The sequence below is a fragment of the Phyllostomus hastatus genome, unplaced genomic scaffold, assembly GCF_019186645.2.
Source record: "Phyllostomus hastatus isolate PE091 unplaced genomic scaffold, TTU_PhHast_1.1 phas_contig_449, whole genome shotgun sequence".
Lineage (NCBI taxonomy): Eukaryota > Metazoa > Chordata > Mammalia > Chiroptera > Phyllostomidae > Phyllostomus > Phyllostomus hastatus.
In genome coordinates, this window is record NW_025333882.1 from 1054605 (window position 1) to 1078712 (window position 24108).

The window sequence follows — 24108 nt, forward strand, 5'->3', positions numbered from 1 at the left end:
AACATAACCTTAATAGTTCTGGTGATAGTATGCACTCTTGATATTATAAAAGGACAATAACATTATACTTCTGTGGTCTTCTTTGTAAAAATCACATAAACTCTCTCCAATAATGAGAAAAATATCACAGTAGTTACAAATCATAAACATTCTACAAAACATCTAACAAGTATTCCTTAAAATTATTAAAGTTATCAAAAACAAGACAAGTCAGAGGAAATGTCACAGTCAAGGTAAACTTAAGAAAATGCAGCAGGAAAATGTAATGTTGAGAGATCCAAAATGGTGGAGGAGTGATTAGAAGCTACACTAACCTCCTCCCAGGACTGATCTAGTATTACAACTAAATGGTAGAGAAATAATCCTGAATGACCAACTGAAAACTAGCTAGAGACATGCCTTATAACCACAGACAGACAGGAGAAACTACTTCACCACAAAAAGACTGGTGGGGAGTGAGAAGGAGATGCAAGGGTACTGGCTGGGCTCTCATGGGTGGCAGCTAAAGTTCTGGAGAGATATTTCAGCTGCTGGAGAGATTCCCCCTGAGAAGTGTGGGATCTAGATCCGTACCTGGGCTTCCCAGCCTATAGCACCAGAGTGAGAAAGGAACGAAGATAACAGCCAGCTTTGAAAAGCAGCAGGGTTTCTGTGTGCCAGGAAGAGAAAGAAAAGCAAAGAATCTCTTAAAAGGCCAATGATAAAAATTTCATTTGCATCCATTTACCCTGGGTTAAACCAGAGGCAGGGCAGAGTGGACTAGAGACACTTGAACAGAGTCTGGAGTTAGTGGCTCTGGGGAAAGAATGAAAGGAACAGCTGCCAGGATCCTTGTGTTGAACCATTACCCAAACTGCAAAGCCAACTTTCTCAGGCAAATCACAGCCCTACAGTGGCATCAGGCTGAGGAGAAGCAATAGCTCCACTACAGGAATTATTCTGCCCCACCCTGTGACGGTTAAGCCAGGCTGCTTATTACATCCTAATTAGTGTAACCACTGATCAGCTTAACAAATGATTAACAACTAAGGAGGAAAATACAAAGACATAGCCAAAATAGGAAGACAGAGCAACTGACCCCAAATGAAAAAACAAGAGAATTCTTCAGAAGAAAAGCTGTGAAGCAATCAGTTTATCAGATAGTTTAGAGTAATGATTATAAGGATACTCAACAGCATGAAAACAGAATATAGAAACCATAAGAAAGGACCAGTCAGAAATAAAGAATGTAATATCTGAATTCACTGGAACTAAAATATTGGAAGGAATAAACACTAGGTTAGATGTAACAAAGGACCGAATCAGTGATTTGGAAAACAAGGTAGGAAAAAAAAAAAAAACACAGTCAGAGCAGCAACAAAAGAAAAATGAGAAAAGGTTAAGAAACATTTGAGGCAACTTGAAGCATAACAATATCCACAACATGAGAATAACAGAAGGTGAGAGAGTAAGCAAGGGACTGAGAACGTATTTGAAAAAATAATAACAAAAATGTCCCTAATCTGGTAAAGGAAAAAGACATAGAAGTTCTGGAAGTTTGGAGAGTCCCAAACACATCAAACCCAAAGAAACCTATACCAAGACACGCCATAATTAAAATGACAAGGTAAGAATCCAAAAAGCCATGAGAGAAAAGCAGGTAGTTACCTACAATAAAGCAACAAAGAGACTGTCATCCAATTACTCAACAGAAACATTCAGGCCAAAAGCAAGTGGTGTGAAATATTCAAGGTGATGAAACACAAGGACTTACAACCGAGGCTATTTTATCCAGCAAAGCTATCACATAAAATCAAAGGAGAAATAAGGAGGTTCCCAGACAAGAAAAAGCTAAAGGAGTTTGTTAAGACCAAACCAGTATTGCAACAAATGTTAAAAGGCTTGCTTTAAGAAAAAGGAGTGGGGAAAAAAGAAAGGAAAAAAAAAACAGAGGAAAATAATATAACAATAAAATGGCACTACATATGTATCTAACAATAATTGCCTTAAATGTAAATGGCTTAAATGATCCAACCAAAAAATGTAGGGTAGCTGAATGGATAAGAAAATAAGACCCATATATATGCTACCTCCAAAGACCTATTTCATATTGAAAGATACAGAGACTAAAAGTAAAGGGATGTAAAAAGATATTTGATTCAAATGGAAAAGAAAAAGAAGCTGAGATAGTAATAATTACATCCAACAAAATAAACTTTAAATCTAAGGCTATAGTAAGAGACATGAAATGACACTACTTAATGATAACAAGCTAACATTATCATGATAATGATAACAATCTAACAAGAAGATACAACACTAATAAACATTTATGTATCCATAGGAACCCCTAAATATGTGAAGCAAATCTTGATGGACATAGAGTGTGAGACAAAAAAAAATACAGTCATACTCAGGGAGTTTTACAACCCATTGACTTCAATGGATAGATCTTCCAGGCAGAAAATCAACAAGGAGACAGCAACCTTAAATGACACACTGGATCAAATTGATATATTCAGAGCATTTCACCCCAAAGCAGCAGAATAAACATACTCTTACAAGTGCACATGGAATGTTTTCTAGGATAGACCACATGTTAGGACACTAAACAAATCTCAATACATTTATGAAGATTGAAATCATATCAAGCATTTTATCTGACCACAATGCTATGAAACTAGAAATCAATCACAAATAGAACACAGAAAAACACACACATGGAAGGTAAATAACATGTTATAAACAATGAATGGGTCAATAACAAGATCAAGGAAGAAATCAAAAGATACCTTGAAACAAGTGAAAATGAGGCAACAATTCAAAATCTGTGGGGTACTGGGAAAGCAGTCCTAAGAGAAAAATTCATTGCAGTATAGGCCTATCACAAAGAAACAAGAAAAAGGTCAAGTAAACACTCTAACTTCATACTTAAAAGAATTTGAAAAAGAACAAACAAAGCCCAAAGTGAGTATAAGGAAGGAAATACAAAGATCAGAGCAAAAATAAATAACTTAAAGTCTTTAAAAAATGATACAAAAAATCAATGAATCCAAGATCTGGTTCTTTGAAAAGATAAAGGAGATTGACAAATCTTTTACCAGACTCATAAGAAAAAAAGAGAAATGACCCAAATAATCGAACATGAAAGATGAGAAATAACAATTGACAACAAAGAAATACAAAGGATTGTTAGATAATATTATAAACAACTATATGCCAAGAAAATGGACAATGTTAATGAAATGGATAAATTCCTAGAAATACACAATCTTCCAAAACTAAATCAAGAATTAGAGACTCTGAATAGACAGGTCACAACTAGTGAAATTGAAGGAGTAATAAAAAAACTCCCAACAAACAAAATCCCTGGACAAGACGGTTTCACAGGTGAATTTTACCAAACATATTGAGAAGAAATAACACCTCTCCTCCTCAAAATTATTTCATAAAATTCAAGAGGAAGGAAGGTTCCCAAACTCATTTTATGAGGCCAGCATTATCCTGATTCCAAAATCAGATAAAGACACAACAAAGATAGAAAATTATAGGCTAGTATCCCTGGTGAATATAGATGCTAACATCTTTAACAAAATATTAGCAAACTGAATACATCAATATATCTAAAAGATCATACACCATGATCAACAGCATGGTGGATTTTTTTTTCAGGGAATGCAAGGTTGTTCCAAAATTTGCAAATATGTGATTATATGAGATTCAATTCATAAACAAAATAAAGGATAAAAACAATGTGATCATATCAATAGATGCAGAAAAGACAATTGATAAAATCCAGCATCACGCATGATAAATATTCTTGGCAAAGTGAGAATACAGGGAAATACCTAAGTATTTACTAATACCATTGTAAAGGGCATATATGACAAATATGCTGCTTGCATCATACTCAGTGGGCAAAAACTACAAGTTACCCTTAAGATCAGGAACAAGACAGAGATGTCCACTTTCACCTATCTTGTTCAAAATAGTACTGGAAGTCCTAGCCACAGCAATAAGACAAGAAGAAGAAATAAAAGCCATTCAGAATGGAAAGGAAGAAGTAAAACTGAGTTTATTTGCAGATGCCATGATACTGTACATAGAGAATCCCAAATATTACACCAAGAAGCTACTAGAACTGATAAATAAATTCAGCAAAGTAAGATGATATAAAGTTAATATCCAGAAATCAGTTGCATTTTTATATGCCAACAATAAACTAACAGAAATGGAAATTAAGAAAAAGAATATAATACCTAACCAAAGAGGTAAAACCTGTACTTGGAAAATTATGACACTAAAGGAAAAAAACTGATGAAAATACAAATAAGTAGAAGCATGTACCCTGTCCATGGATGGGAAGAATAAACATCATTAAAATGTTCGTACTGTCCAAAGCAATCTATAGATTCAATGCAATTCCTATCAAGATTCCAATGATAGACTTCCTGTCAAGATGGAGGCATAGGTAGACACACTGTGCCTCCTCACACAACCAAAATAAAGTCAGCAACAACTTAGAAACAAGATAACAACCAGATCTGACAGAAAATTGAACTGTATGGAAGTCCGACAACCAAGGAGTTAAAATATACACATTAATCTAGACCAGGTCGAGAGGGGTACCAACACAAAAAGTGGTCGCACCTGGCGCATAAAGCACCCTGGGCACCGTAAGACATCGTGAGTGCCCAGGTGGCTCACAGACCCATCAAGGCAGTGACTGTGAAGCAAGGCACTGTGTGCAAGGTGCCTGGCTGTCCAGGTCACATTTGCATGCAGATAAACCAAACAAAATTGGGTAGTGAGACAGACTGCACAACCCAGGGTCCCAGCGCCAGGAAATAGAACCTCAGGACACTGATTGAAAACACCTGTGGGAGTTGAGGTGCCAGGAGAGTCTCCCAGCCTCACATGAGAGTGCGTTGGAGAGACCCACAGGGTACTAGAATGTACACACACCCATCCACACAGGAATTAGCACTAGAAAGGCCCAGTTAACTTAGGGGAAGCAGCAGAAAGGACTGAAATTTGATGGAGAGAGGAGCAAGCACTATTGTTTCCTCTGGGACCACGCCCCCACATACAGCATCACAACCCAGCAATTGGGTTGCCATGCCCTGGAGAACAGCTAAGGCTCCACCCCTTATGGTGTAACAGGTGCAACCAGACCCCCCCCCTCCAAAAAAAAAAATGGCTCAAACAGAGGTACAAATCAAAGCTCCAGAGCCAATATTTTTAAGTGACCAAGAGATAGCCAACCTATCAGATGCATAGTTCAAAGCACTGGTGATGAGGATGCTCACAGAATTGGTTGAATTTGGTCACAAGTTGGATGAAAAAATGATGGCTACGAAAAGAGTAATGAAGGAAACTGCACAGGGAACCAATAGTAATGGGAAGGAAACAGACTCAAAACAATAGAGTGGACCAGAAGGAAGAAAGAAACAATCAAACAGAAAAGAATGGAGAAATAAGAATTCAAAAAAAATGAGGAGAGGCTTAAGAAACTCTGGGACATCTTGAAACCTTCCAACATCCAAATTATGGGGGTGCCAGAAGGGGAAGAGGAAGAGCAAGAAGTGGAAAAGTTAGTTGAACAAATAATAAAGGAGAACTTTTCCAATCTGGAAAAGGAAATAGATTTCCAGGAAGTCCAGGAAACTCAGAGAGTCCCAAAGAAGTTGGACCTGAGGAGGAACACACCAAGGTACATCATAATTACATTAGCCAAGGTAAAAATGAAGGAGAGAATCCTAGAAGCAGCAAGAGATAAGGGGACAATAACCTACAAAGGAGTTCCCATCAGACTGTCAGCTGATTTCTCAAAAGAAATCTTACAGGCAAGAAAGGTCTGGCAGGAAGTATTCCAAGTCATGAAAGGCAAGGACCTATATCCCAGATTGCCCTATCCAGCAAAGCTTTCATTTAGAATGAAAGGGCACATAAAGTGTTTCTCAGATAAGGTCAAGTTAAAGGAGTTCATCATCACCAAGCCTTTATTTTATGAAATGTTAAAGGGACTTATCTAAGAAAAGGAAGATAAAAAACATGTATAGTTAAATGATAGCAAACTCACAATTATGAACCACACCTAAAACAAAAACAAAAACAAAAACAAATACAAAAACAAACACAAACTAAGCAATAAACTGGAACAGGAACAGAACCACAGAAATGGAGATCACATGGAGGGTTAGCAACAGGGGAGTGGAAGGAGGAGAGAGGGGGAAAAGGTACAGAGAATAAGTAGCACAGATGGTAGGTAGAAAATAGACAGGGGAGGGTAAGAATAGTATGGAAAATGTAGAAGCTGAAGAACTTATGACACATGGACATGAACTAAAGGGGGGGAATGTGGGTGGGAGAGGGTGTGCAGGGTGGAGGGGAATGAAGGGGGGAAATGGGACAACTGTAATAGCATAATCAATAATACATACATTTATATATATAAATGAATATGATTCATATATATGATTCATATATATATGAATATTATTCCAATGATATATTTCACAGAATTGGAACAAATATTTCAAAAATTTATATGAAGCCACAAAAGACCCCATGTAGCAACAGTGATTCTGAAAAAGAAGAATAAAGTTGGAGGAATCATTCTATCTAATATCAATCTATAGTATAAGGCCATAGTAATCAAAACAGCATGGTACTGGCATAAATCAATGGAACAGAATAGAGAACCCAGAAATGAACCCACATCTTTGTAGTCAATTAATATTAGAGGAAGCAAGCATATACAATGGGCTAAAGATAGTTTGTTCAATAAATGGTGTTGGAAAAATTGAACAGACATGTGCAGAAAAATAAAACAAGTCCATCTTCTTATACCACACACAAGAATAAATCCAAAATGGATGAAAGACTTAAATGTTAGACTTGACACTATAAAAGTTCTAGAAGAAACCAAATGAGGCAAAGTTTTAGACACTGCTTGTAGCAAATTTTTATGATATATATCTCCCCAGTCAAGGGAAACAAAAGGAAAAAATCATCAAATGGGACTATATCAGACTAAAAAGTTTTTGCACAGCAAAAGAAATAATCAACCAAATGAAAAAGACAACCCATGGAATGGGAGAACATATTTACTGATGCATCTCACAAGGGATAAAATTTACAAAGTACTTACAAAACTCAACACCAGAAAACCAAATAATCCATTTAAAAAATGGAAAATGGACCTGAATAGACACTTATCCAAAGATGACATACATATGGCCATTAGACATATGAAAAGATACTCAATGTCACTATTCATCAGAGAAATGCAAATTAAAACCACAGTGCAATATCATCTCACATGTTACAATGGCTTCATCAATAGATCAGCAAACAAGTGCTGGTGAGGATGTGGAGAAAGGGGAATGCTTTTGCACTGTTGGTGAGAATGCAGATTGTTTTAGCCACTGTGGAAAGAAGTATGGAAATACCTCAATACATTAAAAAGGGATATTCCTTTTGACCCAGCTAAACCACCTCTAGGAATATATGCAGAGGAACTCAAAACACTAATTTGAAAAAAAAAACACATAAATACCTTTATGTTCACTGCAGTTTTATTTACAATCACCAATATATGGAAGCAGTCTAAGTGTCCATAAATAGATAAGTGGATAAAACAACTGTAGTGTATTTACACAATGGAATAGTACTTGGCCATAACAAAGAAGAAAATTTTACCCTTTGCAAGCAGTATGGATGGACCTGGAGATCATTATGATAAGTGGAATAAGCCAGTCAGAGAAAGACAAATACCATGTGATTTCACTCATATGTGGAATCTAAGGAATATATTGAACTAACAAAGAAAATGGGGACAGACTCTTAGATGGAGAGCAGATGATAGAAAAATGCGGAGTGGGGTGGGGAATAGAGTGACTGAGGAAATAGGAAAAAGGACTCATGGACATGGACAACAGTGTGGTGATTGTTGGGGCAGTGGGGTATAAGGGGACTGAATGGTAAAGGAAAAAATACAAGAAAGATTAGTTCAAAGGTTTCTATTAACTAGATATTTACAACCACAAATACTTATTTCTATTTCAAGTTTTCCTGGGCTCTTAATGAATGTTGTTGCAATTTTGGTTGCAGAAGCTCAGTAAATATTTGTTGATAAGAAAGATAAATTGAATGAGAAGAGATTATAAAAATAGATTAATTATTAACTATGGACACCATAAAACAGTAAGCCCCTAACTAAGGAAGGAACACATCTGGCTAGAAGTATATGTCAAATATCTTGGGATATCACTGTAATACTATTTTGTTTAACTCCTAAGAATTAATATCAAAAACCTTTCCACATAACTTTCTATAGTAAGTCACTCTCTCCCCCTTCTTCCTACCTTCACCTTACACACATTTTTACTTACTCTGATTCTGGAACCTAAAGTTAGCTTTGGCTAATGTCATCATCTTTTTCTTCTTTGAGGTCTTTTCCAGCATGAACAAATGTAACTTCAGGCCTAGCGTTTGGTAAAGTGAGTGCAGTCACCTTTGAAATGGATACAACCACTTTCAGTTCACTGACTTGAGGTATCTTAAAAATATTCAGGACAAAAATATGTCTAAATCCATTACATTAGTTGGATCTGTAAGATTTGATTTATTTATATGTAATCGCTATTTACCTGGGCAACTGCTCATATAAATTCACATATGGCATTGTAAACAGTCATATATGGTATCATAAAAAATCCAAGAAAATAAAAAGAAACGAATTGCTAGTTAGCACTAAAGTAATTAGATGAGATATATATTTTCATCATGAAAATGTTAACATAAAGCATGCAGAATATATTTATAATCTCTAAAGTTTTTATTTCACACTGACTTGATGTTGAAGGTCTTGTAAAAATGTTTTATATTCTTTACAAAATTATATTTTGATGGTCAGATAGAAAATTTTTGTATTGTCTACTAATGATTAGTAAAATATTTTTACTTTCACAACACAAATCAGCTTATATTTAACAATATAAAATATTTAATCAAAATAATTACAGGTTGTGAAAATGAGAGCATGCATATTTTTTTAAGAATTTTTTAAAATTTTACTTATTTATTTTTAGAGAGGGAAGGGAGGAAGAGAGAAAGAGAGAAAGAGAGAAACATCAGTGTGCAGTTGCTGGGGGTCATGGCCTGCAACCCAGGCATGTGCCCTGACTCGGAGTTGAACCTGCGACACTTTGGTTCGCAGCCCGCGCTCAATCCACTGAGCTATGCCAGCCAGGGCTGAGAGCATGAATATTTTTAAAGTAATATAACTCAAATCCTGTGGCAGAGACAGTACCATAATTATCATACTTATTAATAAATATGTATTGAATATCTAATGTACATAGCCTTCTTTTGGATTAAGTCATACTAGAGGTTGTTTTTCCTTGTAGAGCTTATATTTAAGATGACAGTGCCTACAAAACAATAGTAATAGCAGTCATACACGTATAGTATAAACACAACATGCTATATGTGGTACTATATGCAGCATACAACATAAGGTATTGCTAGATGCTAATAATAGACAATATGTAATATGTGCTTTATTTAGATATTTTTGCACTCTGTCCCTATAATTAATTAATCATGGTCCACATGTTCAAGGAATCTAAAGCATTATGTTTATTTGGTAACAACTATGATCATGTAAAATGAAATTTAAAAACCTGGCTCTTTTCCTAAATTAAAAAAGATTTTAAATAAATAATGGATAAGTGGACTACACTTTGTTTTCTGCTTTCTTACTCTGAACTTATGACAGAAATCATAACATTTTTCTGATATTGCTCCTTATCAACAATTGGAATAAGGTTATATATTTCCTAGCAATACCCATTTGATGATTGGTTTAGAAAATGTCTGAGAATTTATTTTCAGTTTCTTTCACAAAGCAATATCAAAAAGAAAGCAGACAGTATTACTGTTACCAATTTCCTTTACAATGCAATATTTATTATTAAATTATTTTGTGATTTCTGCACTGTAATGAAGTGAGATGGTCAGTTCTAGCAGTGAACAGAAAGTGCTGGCCCCAGATTTTCAGACATCCATGTTATGTGTTTGAGACATCTTTATTGCATCTCAGTCCATGAAGCTAAGGTAGGAACAGAGTCAGCAGACAAGTTGTAGCGATTTCCCAGTCCAGTGATGTGACACATTGTTGCACCATCAATCTGTCAACATGTCTTTCCCAAGCTTACTCTTTCTCTCACTACGTTGTAGCTGTGCAGCAACACTGTGTGGGGGTATTGCTGCCTCCGGTTGCTATGGAGACAGCAATAATAAATTTGGAAGTGAAGTGTTTTTTTTTCCCTCCTCTTAATACTACCAAACATTAACTCATTGTACTCAGCAATTCAAATATAACTAAGGCAAGCAAGATAACACTACGGGCATTTCAAAGACATATGAGTCCAGTGTCTAAAACTCTAACTGGACAGGGACCTCAGCTTCCCTATTCTCACTTGTCACCTGCTTTTCAAATGAAATGTTTGTGAGAATTACAATCAATGGTTCTCTCCTACACTGTTTCATTTGAAAGTATTATCTTTAAGTTCACATATCCTAAAGCAACACATTCTTCTAAATTTCTATCTGAGCATAAACCATTTCAATTTTAGGCCTCAAGTGAATAGCCTATAGATGGCCTGAATTTTCTTCTACTCATTTAAAGAAAGGGTAAATTCCCTTTTCACTAAACCATTGCTGTGAGGTAGCAAAAGATACATATGATTTTAAATGTCCTCTGACAAAGTGCAGTTTTAATATGGAAGCTATAATAACAGACTGCCACAGAACTATTTTTAATATATTATCATTGATATCTTCACCCCTTTCCTGGAAATTCCTTTGGGTTAAGATGACACATGTGGTTTGCAGAGGAATAGGGGTGAGAATGAAGTCTGAGCCTGGAGCCAAGTGTGTGAACAGAGAGTTTTTCCAAAGAGTAATTTTTGTTTGTTTGTTTGTTTGTTTGTTTGTTTGGTTTGTTTGTTTTGTCATTCAGATACCAGGTCATAGGAGTTTCTTTAGGAACTTTGTTATAGTAGAAATAGAAAAGTATACTAGAGAGGACTTTAAGAAGACAAAATAGAAAGACAGTAAGTTTATGTTTTGCTAACAGTCATTTTTATACAATATGTTTTCAGTAATTTCCATAAAAGTAAGATGGGAAATGGCTTCCAAATAAAGTGTATGCATTCATGAAGTACATGCATCATGTGTAATTTTATAAATATCTTATGGCTGTACAATTGTCACCTCTCCAATGTTTCTGTGCATGATAGATTTCTTTGAAGACTGCAATTTTAAGTCATTATGAAGAAATAGAAGAGATATAATTTTTTCTTTATGAATTAAGCAACATCTAAGGCAAACTATTTTCTTCCTATTCATTTAGTATATTGTATTTAAGAAATACATATATATTTTCAAGTATTTGAAATTACCAGACTCCCAAAGAAACTACTATTTCCCCCTGGCAGTACAGCTGTGCTTTTCCCTGTGCAAACTTCAGTTACCAAGGAAATGCTTGCACGGCCTTATCTGGTGGCCCCAACAATGATGCTAATGGTATCAGAGTATTTATACTGCACTCAATGAACGTCACAGGGAATGGCGTTTACATTCAGAATAATGTAAGTAAATGACTCACACAGTAGGCTAAAATGATAGTATATGCAGGAAATAGCACCAGCCATTCCAAAATATTTAATTCTTAGGTCTATGTTGGGCAAACATGTGATAATATGCCTTAACAGATATTTGTAATGGTTTGCTGCAGCTGCAAATCTAGTGGGATGATAATGTTTGTTTTTCAGATCTTGAAAATTCCTTTTATATGAGATAATTTTATACAGAATTCTAAAAATGAGGAAAAGTTTTATGATTTTCCTCTCTTCCTACAAAAATTCTACTAAAATCTATGCACTGTTTATAAATTAGACATCCATGTAGCTGCGTCTTGTAATATCATAAATTTATAATAAAATGTACATTAGTTATTTTAGTCAAATTTTATTATACAAAATATTATCAGTGGGGCCTCTGGCTGGTTTTCTCAGTGGATTGAGCACAGGCCTGCAAACCAAAGGGTCACTGGTTCGATTCCCAGTCAGGGCACATGTGTGGGTTGAGGGCCAGGTTCCCAGTAGAGATGTGTAAGAGGCAACCACACATTGAGGTTTCTCTCCTTTTCTTTCTCCTTTCATTCCCCTCTCTCTAAAAATAAATAAGTAAAATGTTATAAAAAAACAAATATTATCAGTGGGGTAATATTGAGACAATTGTAATAGAATAACCACAAAAAAGAAAATAAAAATAAAATATCTTGAAATAATGAAAAAATGTTATCTTTATGAAGCTATTTTAAACACTCTGGATTTTCCTAGATAAATATGGAGATGTTCTGCAAGGCATTATCCTGCCTCAAATACATCATAACTGTGTATAAAAAATCTGGTATAATATTTTCAACCTGGCTCTGGCCTGCATGACTCAGTTGGTTGGAGCATCGTCTTTTGACTGAAAGTTTGCCAGTGTGATTCTTGGTCAGGGCACATGCCCAGGTTGCAAGCCTTATCCCTAGTCATGGTGTGTGTGGGTGGGTGTGTGTGTGTGTGTGTGTGTGTAAGACGGCTGATCTGTGTTTTCCTCTCACACTGATGTATCTCTCTCTGCCTTCCCCTTTCTCTAGAATGAGAACAAAATAAACCTTAAAAATAATATTTTCAGTCTGTAAAATATCTTTTCTCTCCCAATATTTGAAGTGAATGTGCCTTATTAATGTGCAATGACTCATTTTATAGACATAATTTTCATCACTGAAGTCAGATAGGGGGCCATTCAAACATGAAAATCTGATTAGGGCCTCAGTCAACATTTGATTGCATTTGATGTGTTCATTGAACCTTGCTCATTTGACAAAGTCAATGATGATTTCTGAAGTGTGACTAATGTGGGAAATGTAGAAACTGCTGGCAAGACTGCTGAGAACTTCACATTGTGAAGGTTTGGTTTTTGTTTGTTTCTCATCACAGTAAGCAATAAAAATATTGTGCAACTCTCTAATGATATCAGTATTATTAGCACAGTGACTAGAAAAAAAACTGTGGCATCTATTATGCTGACTAAATTTGGGTCTGAGGAATTAACATACACTATTTACTTTTTAAAACCTTTATATTCTTTTTTTCTCTTTTTTAATATATTGATTTATTGTGAGCATTTGTTTTATCATTCATTAAGCAGATTCTGGAGCTGAAGGGCTTTATCATTTTCATTTCAACATTACACATTCTATGTTACATAATATGGCATTTTGAATATGGTAGAGACTTAAATGCTTATTGCACTGATTTAAGCTCTATATTCATTGATCTCTAGAAGAAAATATACATAAGTAAGTAACTTATACATATGCAGTTTTACCAATTTATACAGAAACTACTTACTCCATTTCATCTTGTTTTCTGGCACCTGAGTAGACACGATCTTCTATCTCCCTCTTGGAACGTGGGCGGGGAGGTGATACTGTGTAGCTGTTTCTATATTTGAACATATATTTGGAACCTAAGAGGTGGTGATTATCATCTTAAAATTGCTGTGAGAGTCAAATATGCTTTAAAAATATTTATTAAAAGTTCATTAATTAAAATCAATGGGCTTTCTGGAAAATGGCCCACTGGAAAGAATGGAGAGTTACTTTATACATACAGCTTTACTAGCAAATTTATTATGAAGGGTGGCCACCCCCCCAGAATTTATTTATAAAAAGTAGTATTATTCTTACACATTTAAACTTCAGTTACCTTCAAAGTACTCTCCATTTGATGCAATACACCCACTGATACTTTTTTTTCTGTTGCTCAGAAATTTTTGAACTCATTGATTTTGATGTCTTTTAGTGCCTCTGCTGTTTTTTATTTCACTTCTTCCACATGGGCAAAATGTTTCCCTATGAGGACTCTTTTCATCTGTGCAAACAAACAAACCAAAAAGTTTCTCAGGCTGAGATCTGGTGAATAGTGAGGGTGGGGCAAAGGGGTTATGTCATTTTTGATCAAAAGCCGCCCAACACTCAGCATAGTGTGGGCAGGTACACTTGTAAATACACATCACAAAATGGATGAGTACCTTAAATGAATCTTCAAAAAAATTCACTGAAGCCAAACACAGCCTCTCACAACAATGACAGTGGACACACTGATACAGATGGATTTGTTGAACACTAATCTAGTGGGAGAATCCTGTATACTACAAGAGCCCTCCCCTCCAAAAGATAATCCATTTTGGTAGGTCCCCACTAGCATATATTAGCTGTTGTAATCAAGCAAGACACTCTACTTTTAAATGTTTTCAAATTACCATTTTTAAAACAAAAGATAGGAAATTTTGTGTTGTTTACATCATAGGCTTTATTTTATAAAGCTAAGGCTACATTGTAACTTGCACCACATGGTGACACATTGTTCATTTATATAAACATGGATCATTAACCATACAACTAAATGAAAAACTTTTAGTAGAAACAAATTAACAAGTTATAATTATTTATTGGCAAAATAAAGTGGTCTGATATCCACTAGAGAAAATATTGTCATATTGAATTATTAAAATATTTTAATAATATTGCATTATATGTCATTGTCATCTTTGAAAGTGTAGTGTTTAAAGAACCATTGATGTGTATATATAGGTTAATTAAGAATAATAGTGACATTCAAGACAAGCTAGATAAAACCCCTGCTATGTATAACTATCTTTTACCATGTTGCTCTAGTTTTTTGTTTGTTTTGTTTTGTTTTAATTTAGAAACAGGGAAGAAGGGGGAGGGGGGCAGAGAGAGAGAGAAGAGAGAGAGAGAGAGAGAGAGGGAGAATATGTTGTTTCACACATTTATGCATTCATTGCCTATTCTTCCATGTGCTCTGACTGGGGATCAAACCCCAAACCTTAGTGTATTAGGATGATTCTCAACAAACTGAGCTACTTGGCAAGGGATTCTTTTTTTTTTAACTTCAATTTTTCAAATACATTGTATTTTTATTTTTACTTAATGTATTAGGATGACACCATTTAATAAAATTACATAAGTTTTGGGTGCAAAATTCTATAATACATTATCTGTACTAGTATATTGTAATGTGTGTTTACCACTCAAGTCAAATCTCCTTCCATCACCCTTTATCCCCCTTCTTCCCTCTTTGACCTTTCCTACCCTACTTTCTCTCTGGTAATCACCATACTGTTGTCTGTGCCTATGAGAATTTGTTGTTGGCTAAATCTCTTCTCTTCTCCTTTTGCATCTAGCTTGGTAACACACCTCCCCTCTGACTGGTGCCAATCTGTTCTCTATACATGAGTCTGTTTCTATTTTGTTTGTTAGTTTATTTCGTTTGTTAGATTTCACATATGAGTGAACTCATATGGCACTTGTTTTTCTCTGACTGGCTTATTTCACTTCATATAATGTTCTCCAGGCCCATCGATGTCTCAGAGAGTAAAATTCTCTTCTCCTTCTCTTTCTCCTTTTCCTCCTCCTTCTCCTCCTCCTTCTCTTTTCCTTCTCTTCCTTCTCCTCTTCCTCCTCCTCCTTCTTCCTCTCCTTCCTTCTTCTTCTGTACAGCCCGGTAGAATTCTATGTGTAAATGTACCATACTTTTTAATCCACTAATCTACTGATGGACATTGGGGCTGCTTTCAAATATTGGCTATTTTAAGTAATGATGCAATTAACATAGGGGTGCATATATTCTTTCAAATTAGTGTTTTGAGTTTCTTTGGGTATATTCCCAGAAATAGAATCACTGGGTCATAAGGCAATTCCATTTTTAACTCTTTGAGTTACCTCCACACTGCTTACCACAGTGGCCACATCAATCTATATTCCCACCAACATTGCAAAAGGGTTTCCTTTTCCCCACATTCTCGCCAATACTTGCTGATTTATTGATGACAGCCATTCTGACAGGTGTGAGATGATATTTAATTGTGGTTTTAATTTGCATTTCTCTGATAATTAGTGATGTCGAGCATATTTCCTATGGCTATTGGCCATCAGTATGACCTCTTCTGATATGTGTCTATTTGGATCTTTTCCCCATTGTTAATTGAACTTTTTTGGTGTTGAGTTTCATAAGTTCTTTATAGTTTTTTTAATATTAACCTTTTATCAGATGTATCATTGGAAAATATTTTCTCCCACTCAGTAGGTTGATTTTTCATTTTGTTGATGGTGTCCTTTTTTAGGAAAAAAATGCATACCTTCTTTTTTAGGTTCATCTAGAAACCACATTTTTTATTTTTATTTTTTCCACCTTATTTTTTAATTAAATTTATTGGAGTAACATTTATTGGAAACAGGTGTACATTTCTACAATACATGATCTGTATATTGCATTGTGTGTCCACCATTCAAAGTCAAATAATTTTCTGTTGATGCGTGGGTCCCCAGCCAGCAGTGACCACAGAATGCTGTGGATGGCTGGATGAAAAACACGTGAGAAGAAAAAACATGCACAGAGACAAACTAGTTTCTGTGGAGAAGTAGGGATGAAATGGCCACCCCCCTTAGTGGGGAATGCGCTGATTTCCCATCCATACCTGCTTTTATTGGGCTCATTTTGCATAATAATTCAGGTAAAGTACAGTACTCATTAGGGGGAAGTAAGGAACTATAGAAAACAAGGAACTCTACCAGTCTATTTTGAGTCGGGGTAAAAGAGCTATAAGACTTAAAACTAACTTCCTCCTTGGACCCTTCTCATTCAACTGAGAGCATTCTAAACAAAGAAGGTTTCACAGTAATTTACATATTCTTTCTTAGGCCTGATCACCGGGGGAATCCGCCCTTTTCAGCACAGAGCTGCACCACCCTGTCATTGTTTCAGACTTAGGTGGAGAAAGGGAACTAAGGCAACCAAGAGATAAGGAGATTTTCTCCCAGACGATGAAAACTTAGGCTATGTCAAAGCTGAGGAGCGAGGGTCCATCACCCCCTTTTGCTGCAGCCCTCCAAGTCCTTCTTTTGGGGGGCCTCCCAAAGTGATCGTGCCTGTCTTAGGTCATTCCCCCCTTGGGGAATCTTACCCGTCTTTGGCTAACCGACCAAGCTTTTTGGGGTTCAGTTATGAATAAAGCAGCAGAAGCAGAATTCCTGCCAGGGAGATAAGCTTTCGTCTCCTTGCTGGCTTACAGTTCCAAGGGCGTTCCCTTAGCCTTAGCCTAGGTGGGGGTTTCAGCTTCTGATACCAGTCAGGGTGGTTCCCAACATTCTGTCACCATATATTTGTCCCCCTTTAATCTTTTCTATACCCCCACCTCCTTTCCTCTGGTAACCATCATGCTGTTGCTTGTGTCTGTGACTTTCAGTTTTATATACCACATATGAGTGAAATCATACAGTTCTTGTCTTTTTCCTACTGACTTATTTCAAATTACATAATATTCTTAAGGTCCATCCATGTTGTCACAAATGGCAGTGTTTTATCTTATGACTGAGTAGTCCATTGTGTATATGTACCCATATTCTTTATCTAATCCTCTTTTGAAGGACTACTTATTAAATCTCTTATATTCATTTTCATTTGATTTCATAACATTTAATATTATAAAGATCAATAATTTTCTGCTGGAATAATATCTTTAAGAATTAGCTATAAGGTAAAATAGCCCTGGCTGGCATAGCTCAGTGGATTGAGCTCGGGCTGTGAACCAAAGTGTCACAGGTTCGATTCCCAGTCAGGGTACATACCTGGGTTGCAGGCCATGACCCCCAGCAACTGCACATTGATGATTCTCTCTCTCTCTCTATCTCCTTCCCTTCCCTCTCTAAAAATAAATAAGTAAATAAAAAAAAAAAGAATTAGCTATAAGGTAAAACCAAGTAAAATATTGTTTGAATCATTAAGGAAACCATTATGAAATTAAAACAAATGATGGAAAGTTTTTTTTTATTTTCATGTCAACTGGCTAAAAAAGTATCTTGCTTGTTGAGTTAAAGCTCAACTCATCTAGGATGTGGTTTTCATTCATTTTATTTCATAGAATTTTTTAATGGGGACTTTGAAAGTAATAGAATTATTTTTAGTTATAGCTTTAAATATTTTAATTAATTCTAATGAAGTTTTTCAAAATTCTTGCTTCACTAAAGTAAATGGTTCTTTCCCATCTTGATATTTATTATATATTACTGTTGTTATACACTGATTATTATAGTTAAAATTTATTATTCAGTCAACCTTTATTCTTCTCTTTTTAATCCTCACCCAAGGATATATTTTATTGATTTTAGGGATAGAGAAGGGAGCAAACAAATAGATAGATGATGGGTAGATAGCTAGATACAGAGACAGAGAGAGAAAGAGAGAAACATCAATGTAAGAGAGAACATTAGTCAGTTGCTTTCCATATGTGCCCTGGCTGGGGATTGAGCATATAAGTATTTGAGCTGAGTCTTTAGAAATTCATAAATATTGAAATTTGAGTCCTGGCTGGCGTAGCTCAGTGGATTGAGTGCGGGCTGCGAACCAAAGTGTCACAGGTTCGATTCCCAGTCAGGGTACATGTCTGGGTTGCAGGCCATGACCCCCAACAATCGCACATTGATATTTCTCTCTCTATATCTCCCTCCCTTTACTCTCTAAAAAATAAATTTAAAAAATCTTTAAAAAAAAGAAAAAGAAATTCACAAATATTGAAATATTAGTAGCTTTTTAAAATTCATATGATAATGGTTTTTTGACTCTTCAATTTAAAACAACACAAAATTTATACTAGCAAGGCCTATTGCAAATATTGTTTTTCTTTATTTATATGGCATGACTTTTATAACATTAAAAAACAGGGAAGATGATAAAATTAATGGATGCCTAAAATGCATCCTATGACCTTTCTTGAGCTGTATGTTCATAATAATATCAAGTCCTTTCCCTTATTCCACCTATTTGTAGCTTTTTCAGCACTATTCTGTATCACCTGTGGTAGCATTTGAAGACAAGAGATGACATATATAAATTTTCCCAAATTTTTTTTTGCTTTGCTTTATCTTAATTTTGTGTTATATTTTATTTCAGATGGTGATGTAATATATTTGTCTTGGATTAAGTTCTATATCCTATTTTTACTTAGAAAATTTCTGCTGTTGCACTTGATTTACTACCCAAGATCAATAATTATTATTCAAAAGCGTATCACTTTAGAAGTCTCTATCTTCTGCCCTGAGAGTTTAGCCACTATGACTGTGTGTAATTCTCCATGTGTAATGTATTCACCTGTACTCAGATTACAGAATGGGCAGTAAGCTTCCTCACCTGGCCACTCTGAGATTTCTCTGAAATCCTGAAGGTTGAACACCCTGAAGATAAAGAATACATATACGTGTGTGTGTGTGTGTAAAATTAGAGTTTCCCAGGGAGAAATTTAAAACTATACACAGCCACAGAGAAAAAAATGAAAATATGAAATAATCTCCAACTATGAATATTCTTGACTATATGCCAAAGTACTGATAGTTAAATTCTTCTTAAAATCTCATATAGAATGGCCTCTGGGTGGAAAGAAAAAAAGGACAAAAATTGCATAATGAGTTTATGAAGTTTCCTTTTTTACTGAAAAATGGAACTTAAGAATATTCAGTTCATGAATTGTCATGGTTTAATAAAGTAAATTTGTAAAAATCTATTTTAATTCCATGTCATTTTTTGTTCTTTCTGGTTGCCGCCATTTACCAATTTCTCTCCCTTTGCTTATGTACTGATCCAAGGCAATGACTATGCTAATAAATTATCTGAATAAAATGCATAGCATTTGACTTACATTATAAAATATGAATGAAAATGAAAAAGAAAACTGCATATATGGGTACAGATTTCTGATTTTACAGGAATATGACATTATCATTATTCATGATGTAGAACCTATAATTTCTAACCTAAGGGTACCAGGTGGATGAAATAAATACACATTCAAAGCATAGTAGGAAACCAGTAAAAAAAATTAAAGCACATTATCTCTATCCTGTCCACTGAAAAAATAAATATTGTTGCATTAATTGAAAAAAAAGTCTATTGAAGATTGAAATTGTGATTACTCAGAAAGATATCCATAATTGATCTTTTATTGAAAACAATGGAGGGGTTGAGCAAAAAGGGACAAAAGGACTCATGGACATGGACAATAGTGTGGTGATTTCTGGGGGAGGCAGGTATAAGGAAAATAAATGTTAATGGAAAAATATAATAAAGATTAAATCAAAAATAAGAAAGAAAAAAGATAAAAAAGAAAGAAAGAAACTTAGTTATCTCTTCAAGTTGAGGATTTGCAATCTTTAAAAGTTTTTATTTTTCTCATTTACACTTGAACAAAAGTTCAAAATTGAAGTGCAAATGTAAAGTTTTGAATTCAAAGTAAATGCCCACTGTCTATTTCTGAGGCACCTACATTTAACTTAACATGTCTAATTTATTGTCATGGTTACACCTAAGATGTTCATACTATTATTTCTTTATTTTAACTCTACATATAAATAGCTATTGTATACTTACTATAAAATATGAGTTTTTATTCCATTCTACTGTTCTGTGTGTTTCACTGAGTCATAAACTCCCAATACAGTATATAATAATGATAATGTCAATATTAAATGTCAGTGTAAAATATAAGCCACATTCACAAGTTTATATTAAGACAAAAATGGAATAAAAAATAAGGCTTTGAATGGGATTGTCCACAGAAAAATAGGAGAGACTTGATATTTTCAGAATATGATGTCTAGCAATTCATGATATTGCATATTTTCCCATTTATTTGAAATTAATGTTATATTTGTTTATTGATATTAAATAAAAACCAATCTATTTTTGTATATCAACTTTAATCTACATTATTCCTTATTAAACTTGCTTATTAACTTACTTATTAATGCATCATATAATAATGCTTATAGGTTAAAGATTTTCTATGTTCCAAACAATAAGAGTTTAATTACTTCTTTTAATAATTATACATTTTATTATCTTTTTGCCTCATTGAAGTAACACCTGAAGAAAGATTTTTTTTTTAAATGGAGAAGGTAGTGGATATTTTTGCTTCATTTTTGATCTGAGAAAGAAATATTTTAAGAATTTATCATTAATAATGTTAAAAATTTTATATATTCTTTATAATATGAATACTCATTTTTATACTCAGTTTTCTATGAGTTTTTATCAAATTAATCAAAGACTTTTCACATATATTCATTAATTATATATTCAATTTTAAAACCTTTTTTTCTACTTTAAGGTGATAAAATATATTGCTTTTTATGCATATGTGTCTACATCTTTTGTTTTTTAGATTGGGCTAATTCTATTGTTCTACTCTCAAGTTTACTGATTCTATCCTCTATATTTTTCTATTGAACCAATTTAGAAGGCTTATTAAAATTTATATTATTGTATTTTTAATTCTTTAATTTTTATTTGGTTATTTAAAAATTTTCTCTATTTGTGAAAATTTTGTAATTTTTTATTTGGTTCAAAAGAGAAGTATTTTCTGTTGAAATGTTTTTATTAATGTGGCTTCAAATTCTTGTCAGATAATTTTACTATGTGATTCATCCAGTTGGTATAATCTTTTTTCATTCAAATTTCAAATGACTTTTCATTCAAATGATTTTCTGATTTTTAAAGTGCCATGTTATTTTATTGTATCCTGGTCATTTTGCTTATGTTAAGAGGCTCTGGCTCTTATTTAAGATTTTTTTCTCTTTTTAATAGGGATTCACTCCTTTTAGCACTCATATACTAACCTACTTCTATGCCTGTAGCTGTGGTTTCATTGCCAGTATAATTCTTAGAGGATCTTTGTTGCTACTTTGGTCAGATTGACTTACCTTGTGTCCCTAGGGCTCCTACTATGCCCTGTTAGTGCTATTTGAGGAGGTGGAAAGAGTTCCACTAAGCATTTAGTTCCCTAGTGCCACTAAGATAAAGGGATGCTTTGCCTAGCAGTGGGTAGTTACTCCCTCTATTGGGTAGAAGCATTTAAAATATCCTTCTTCTGTCCTGTTGCTCTAATCCTGGGGTCCCTAATGAAGTCCTCCCATTTCCCCCCATTGTTTACAGGTGTATTTATTGTTGGGGGGGGTGGCGGGCAGGGAGAGGTGAATCTATGCCATCTTCTTGGAACCAAAAGTTATTATAAATTATTTTGATAGCCAATTCTTTTAAAAATACATACATATATATATATATATATATATATATATATATATATATATATTTTATTTTTAGAGAGAGGGGAAGGGAGAGAGACAGAGAAAGAAACATCAATGTGTGGTTGCCTCTCACACACCCCCTACCAGGGACCTGGCCTGCACCCAGGCATGTGCCCTGACTGGGAATTGAACCAGCAATGCTTTGGCTTGGAGACTGGCACTCAATCCACTGAGCCACACCAGCCAGGGCCTGATAGCCAATTCTTTAATAACTTGAAGCTGACCATCTTTTTTACCTGATTTATATCAAGTTGTGTTCTCATTTCTATTAACTGCTACTTCTCTAATTATCTTAATTTATCTCAGTTTGTGTGAGATTTTTTAAAGTATAAATATATCTTTTCCAGGTAGTTTTGCTTTAAATAAATCATGAGCTTTTTATATTTCTTTTAATATTTTTATACCTGTTTTAGAATATTTCTTTTGAGAAATAGCCATTATTTCAATAGGTAGATTGAGGCCTATTAAATCCATGATATGGAAAATGTTGAGAGTTATTGACAATAATAGTTTTCATTATTATTCTAAGCTTTCAGGGAAAGAAAAACAAAATGTTCAATGGTGTAATGAAAAAATAATACCTATTTTTTGTAAAAGGTTGGAGTAAATTTGGGGGATTTTATTTAAATAAAATTAGAACTCAGGGTAATGTCTGCAGGGTCATTTATTTGTTTATCTCCAAATGTTACAGAATATATGCCCAATAAATATTTATTAAATTAATAAATTTAGTGATTTTAGCACTACATTTTTTCTGTAAACTCCATAATCTTTCATATTTGCCTAGAATAGATCATAAACTCAAGAAAACCTCAATAAATGTGAGTGGAAGAGGTTGATGTGTGTGAACAGGGCACCACAGAATGGAAGAAAGAGGAAGAGCACTGATGGCTACATTTCTGCAATTTTAGATAATTTATTCCTCTGTCTTTCATAAAATTTCTTTTGCCATTAGGAAAAAATCAAAGATGGAAAAGACAACAAATCATTTCAAGGTTTTGCAATTATAAAAATTTTGTGAATGTACTGATATGGTATTATTTCTGCTTTCTGATTTTAGGTTCAAGTTCTTCGAAATGCTGGAGAAGAGGTGACGCTAACAGTGTCTTTTTTAAAAAGAGCACCTGCTTTCCTCAAACTCCCACTTAATGAAGACTGTGCATGTAAGCATTTATGAAGCATAGGGAAAATGCTCATATCATTGCATTTACTTTTTAAATATGATTTCCTGACATTAATTAGTTATTTATTTTTAATATTTGGATTTATTCCCGAACACAAACATTTTTGTTGCAAATTATTTTATTAATTCATATGTAAAGAGAACAGATGTTATTTTTATTACAGAATGAATTCATTACATTTACTGTTATTTTCAAATCTTTAATTGGAGGAGCATATAGACACTGACTTGGCTACTGGACTTGCTAAACAAGCATTTGCACTTAAGCTGCCTAGATGAAGTTGTGAGATTGAAGGAAGCACCAGTATACATAGAAATGTATTAATTTGCATAAGAGCTCCTTAAAAATTTCTCTATCATGTCTATACTATCAAAGAAGAATATATTTTAACTGACGTACAATTTTCATGAAATTAATTGCAAAGGTCTTAAATGACTAGTTGGAACAGTTCTAACAAATTCACATTTGCTTACTCCACATCCTTTAAATCACAGAATCATTCTTGTGTGCCTCTCCCCCATAAATAGCATCATCAGAAACAATTATTGACTTTATATCTTATCATCATATATTATGTTTATTTCTTTTTAAATTTTATTTTATTTTTTATTGTTCAACTACAGTTGTCCCTATTTTCTACTTTGTTCCTTTTAAAACTGTATA

The 24108-nt window shown here is 34.2% G+C and overlaps 1 protein-coding gene across 1 annotated transcript in view; it reads left to right on the top strand.

Moving 5' to 3' along the window:
- Nucleotides 1-24108, top strand: part of SNTG1 (syntrophin gamma 1) — a 782410-nt gene that overhangs the window by 496795 nt on the left and 261507 nt on the right. Inside the window, exon 10 of the mRNA XM_045845038.1 lies at nucleotides 23322-23424. Coding sequence (XP_045700994.1) covers nucleotides 23322-23424 — 103 coding nt within the window. The remainder of the gene's footprint in view (nucleotides 1-23321; nucleotides 23425-24108) is intronic.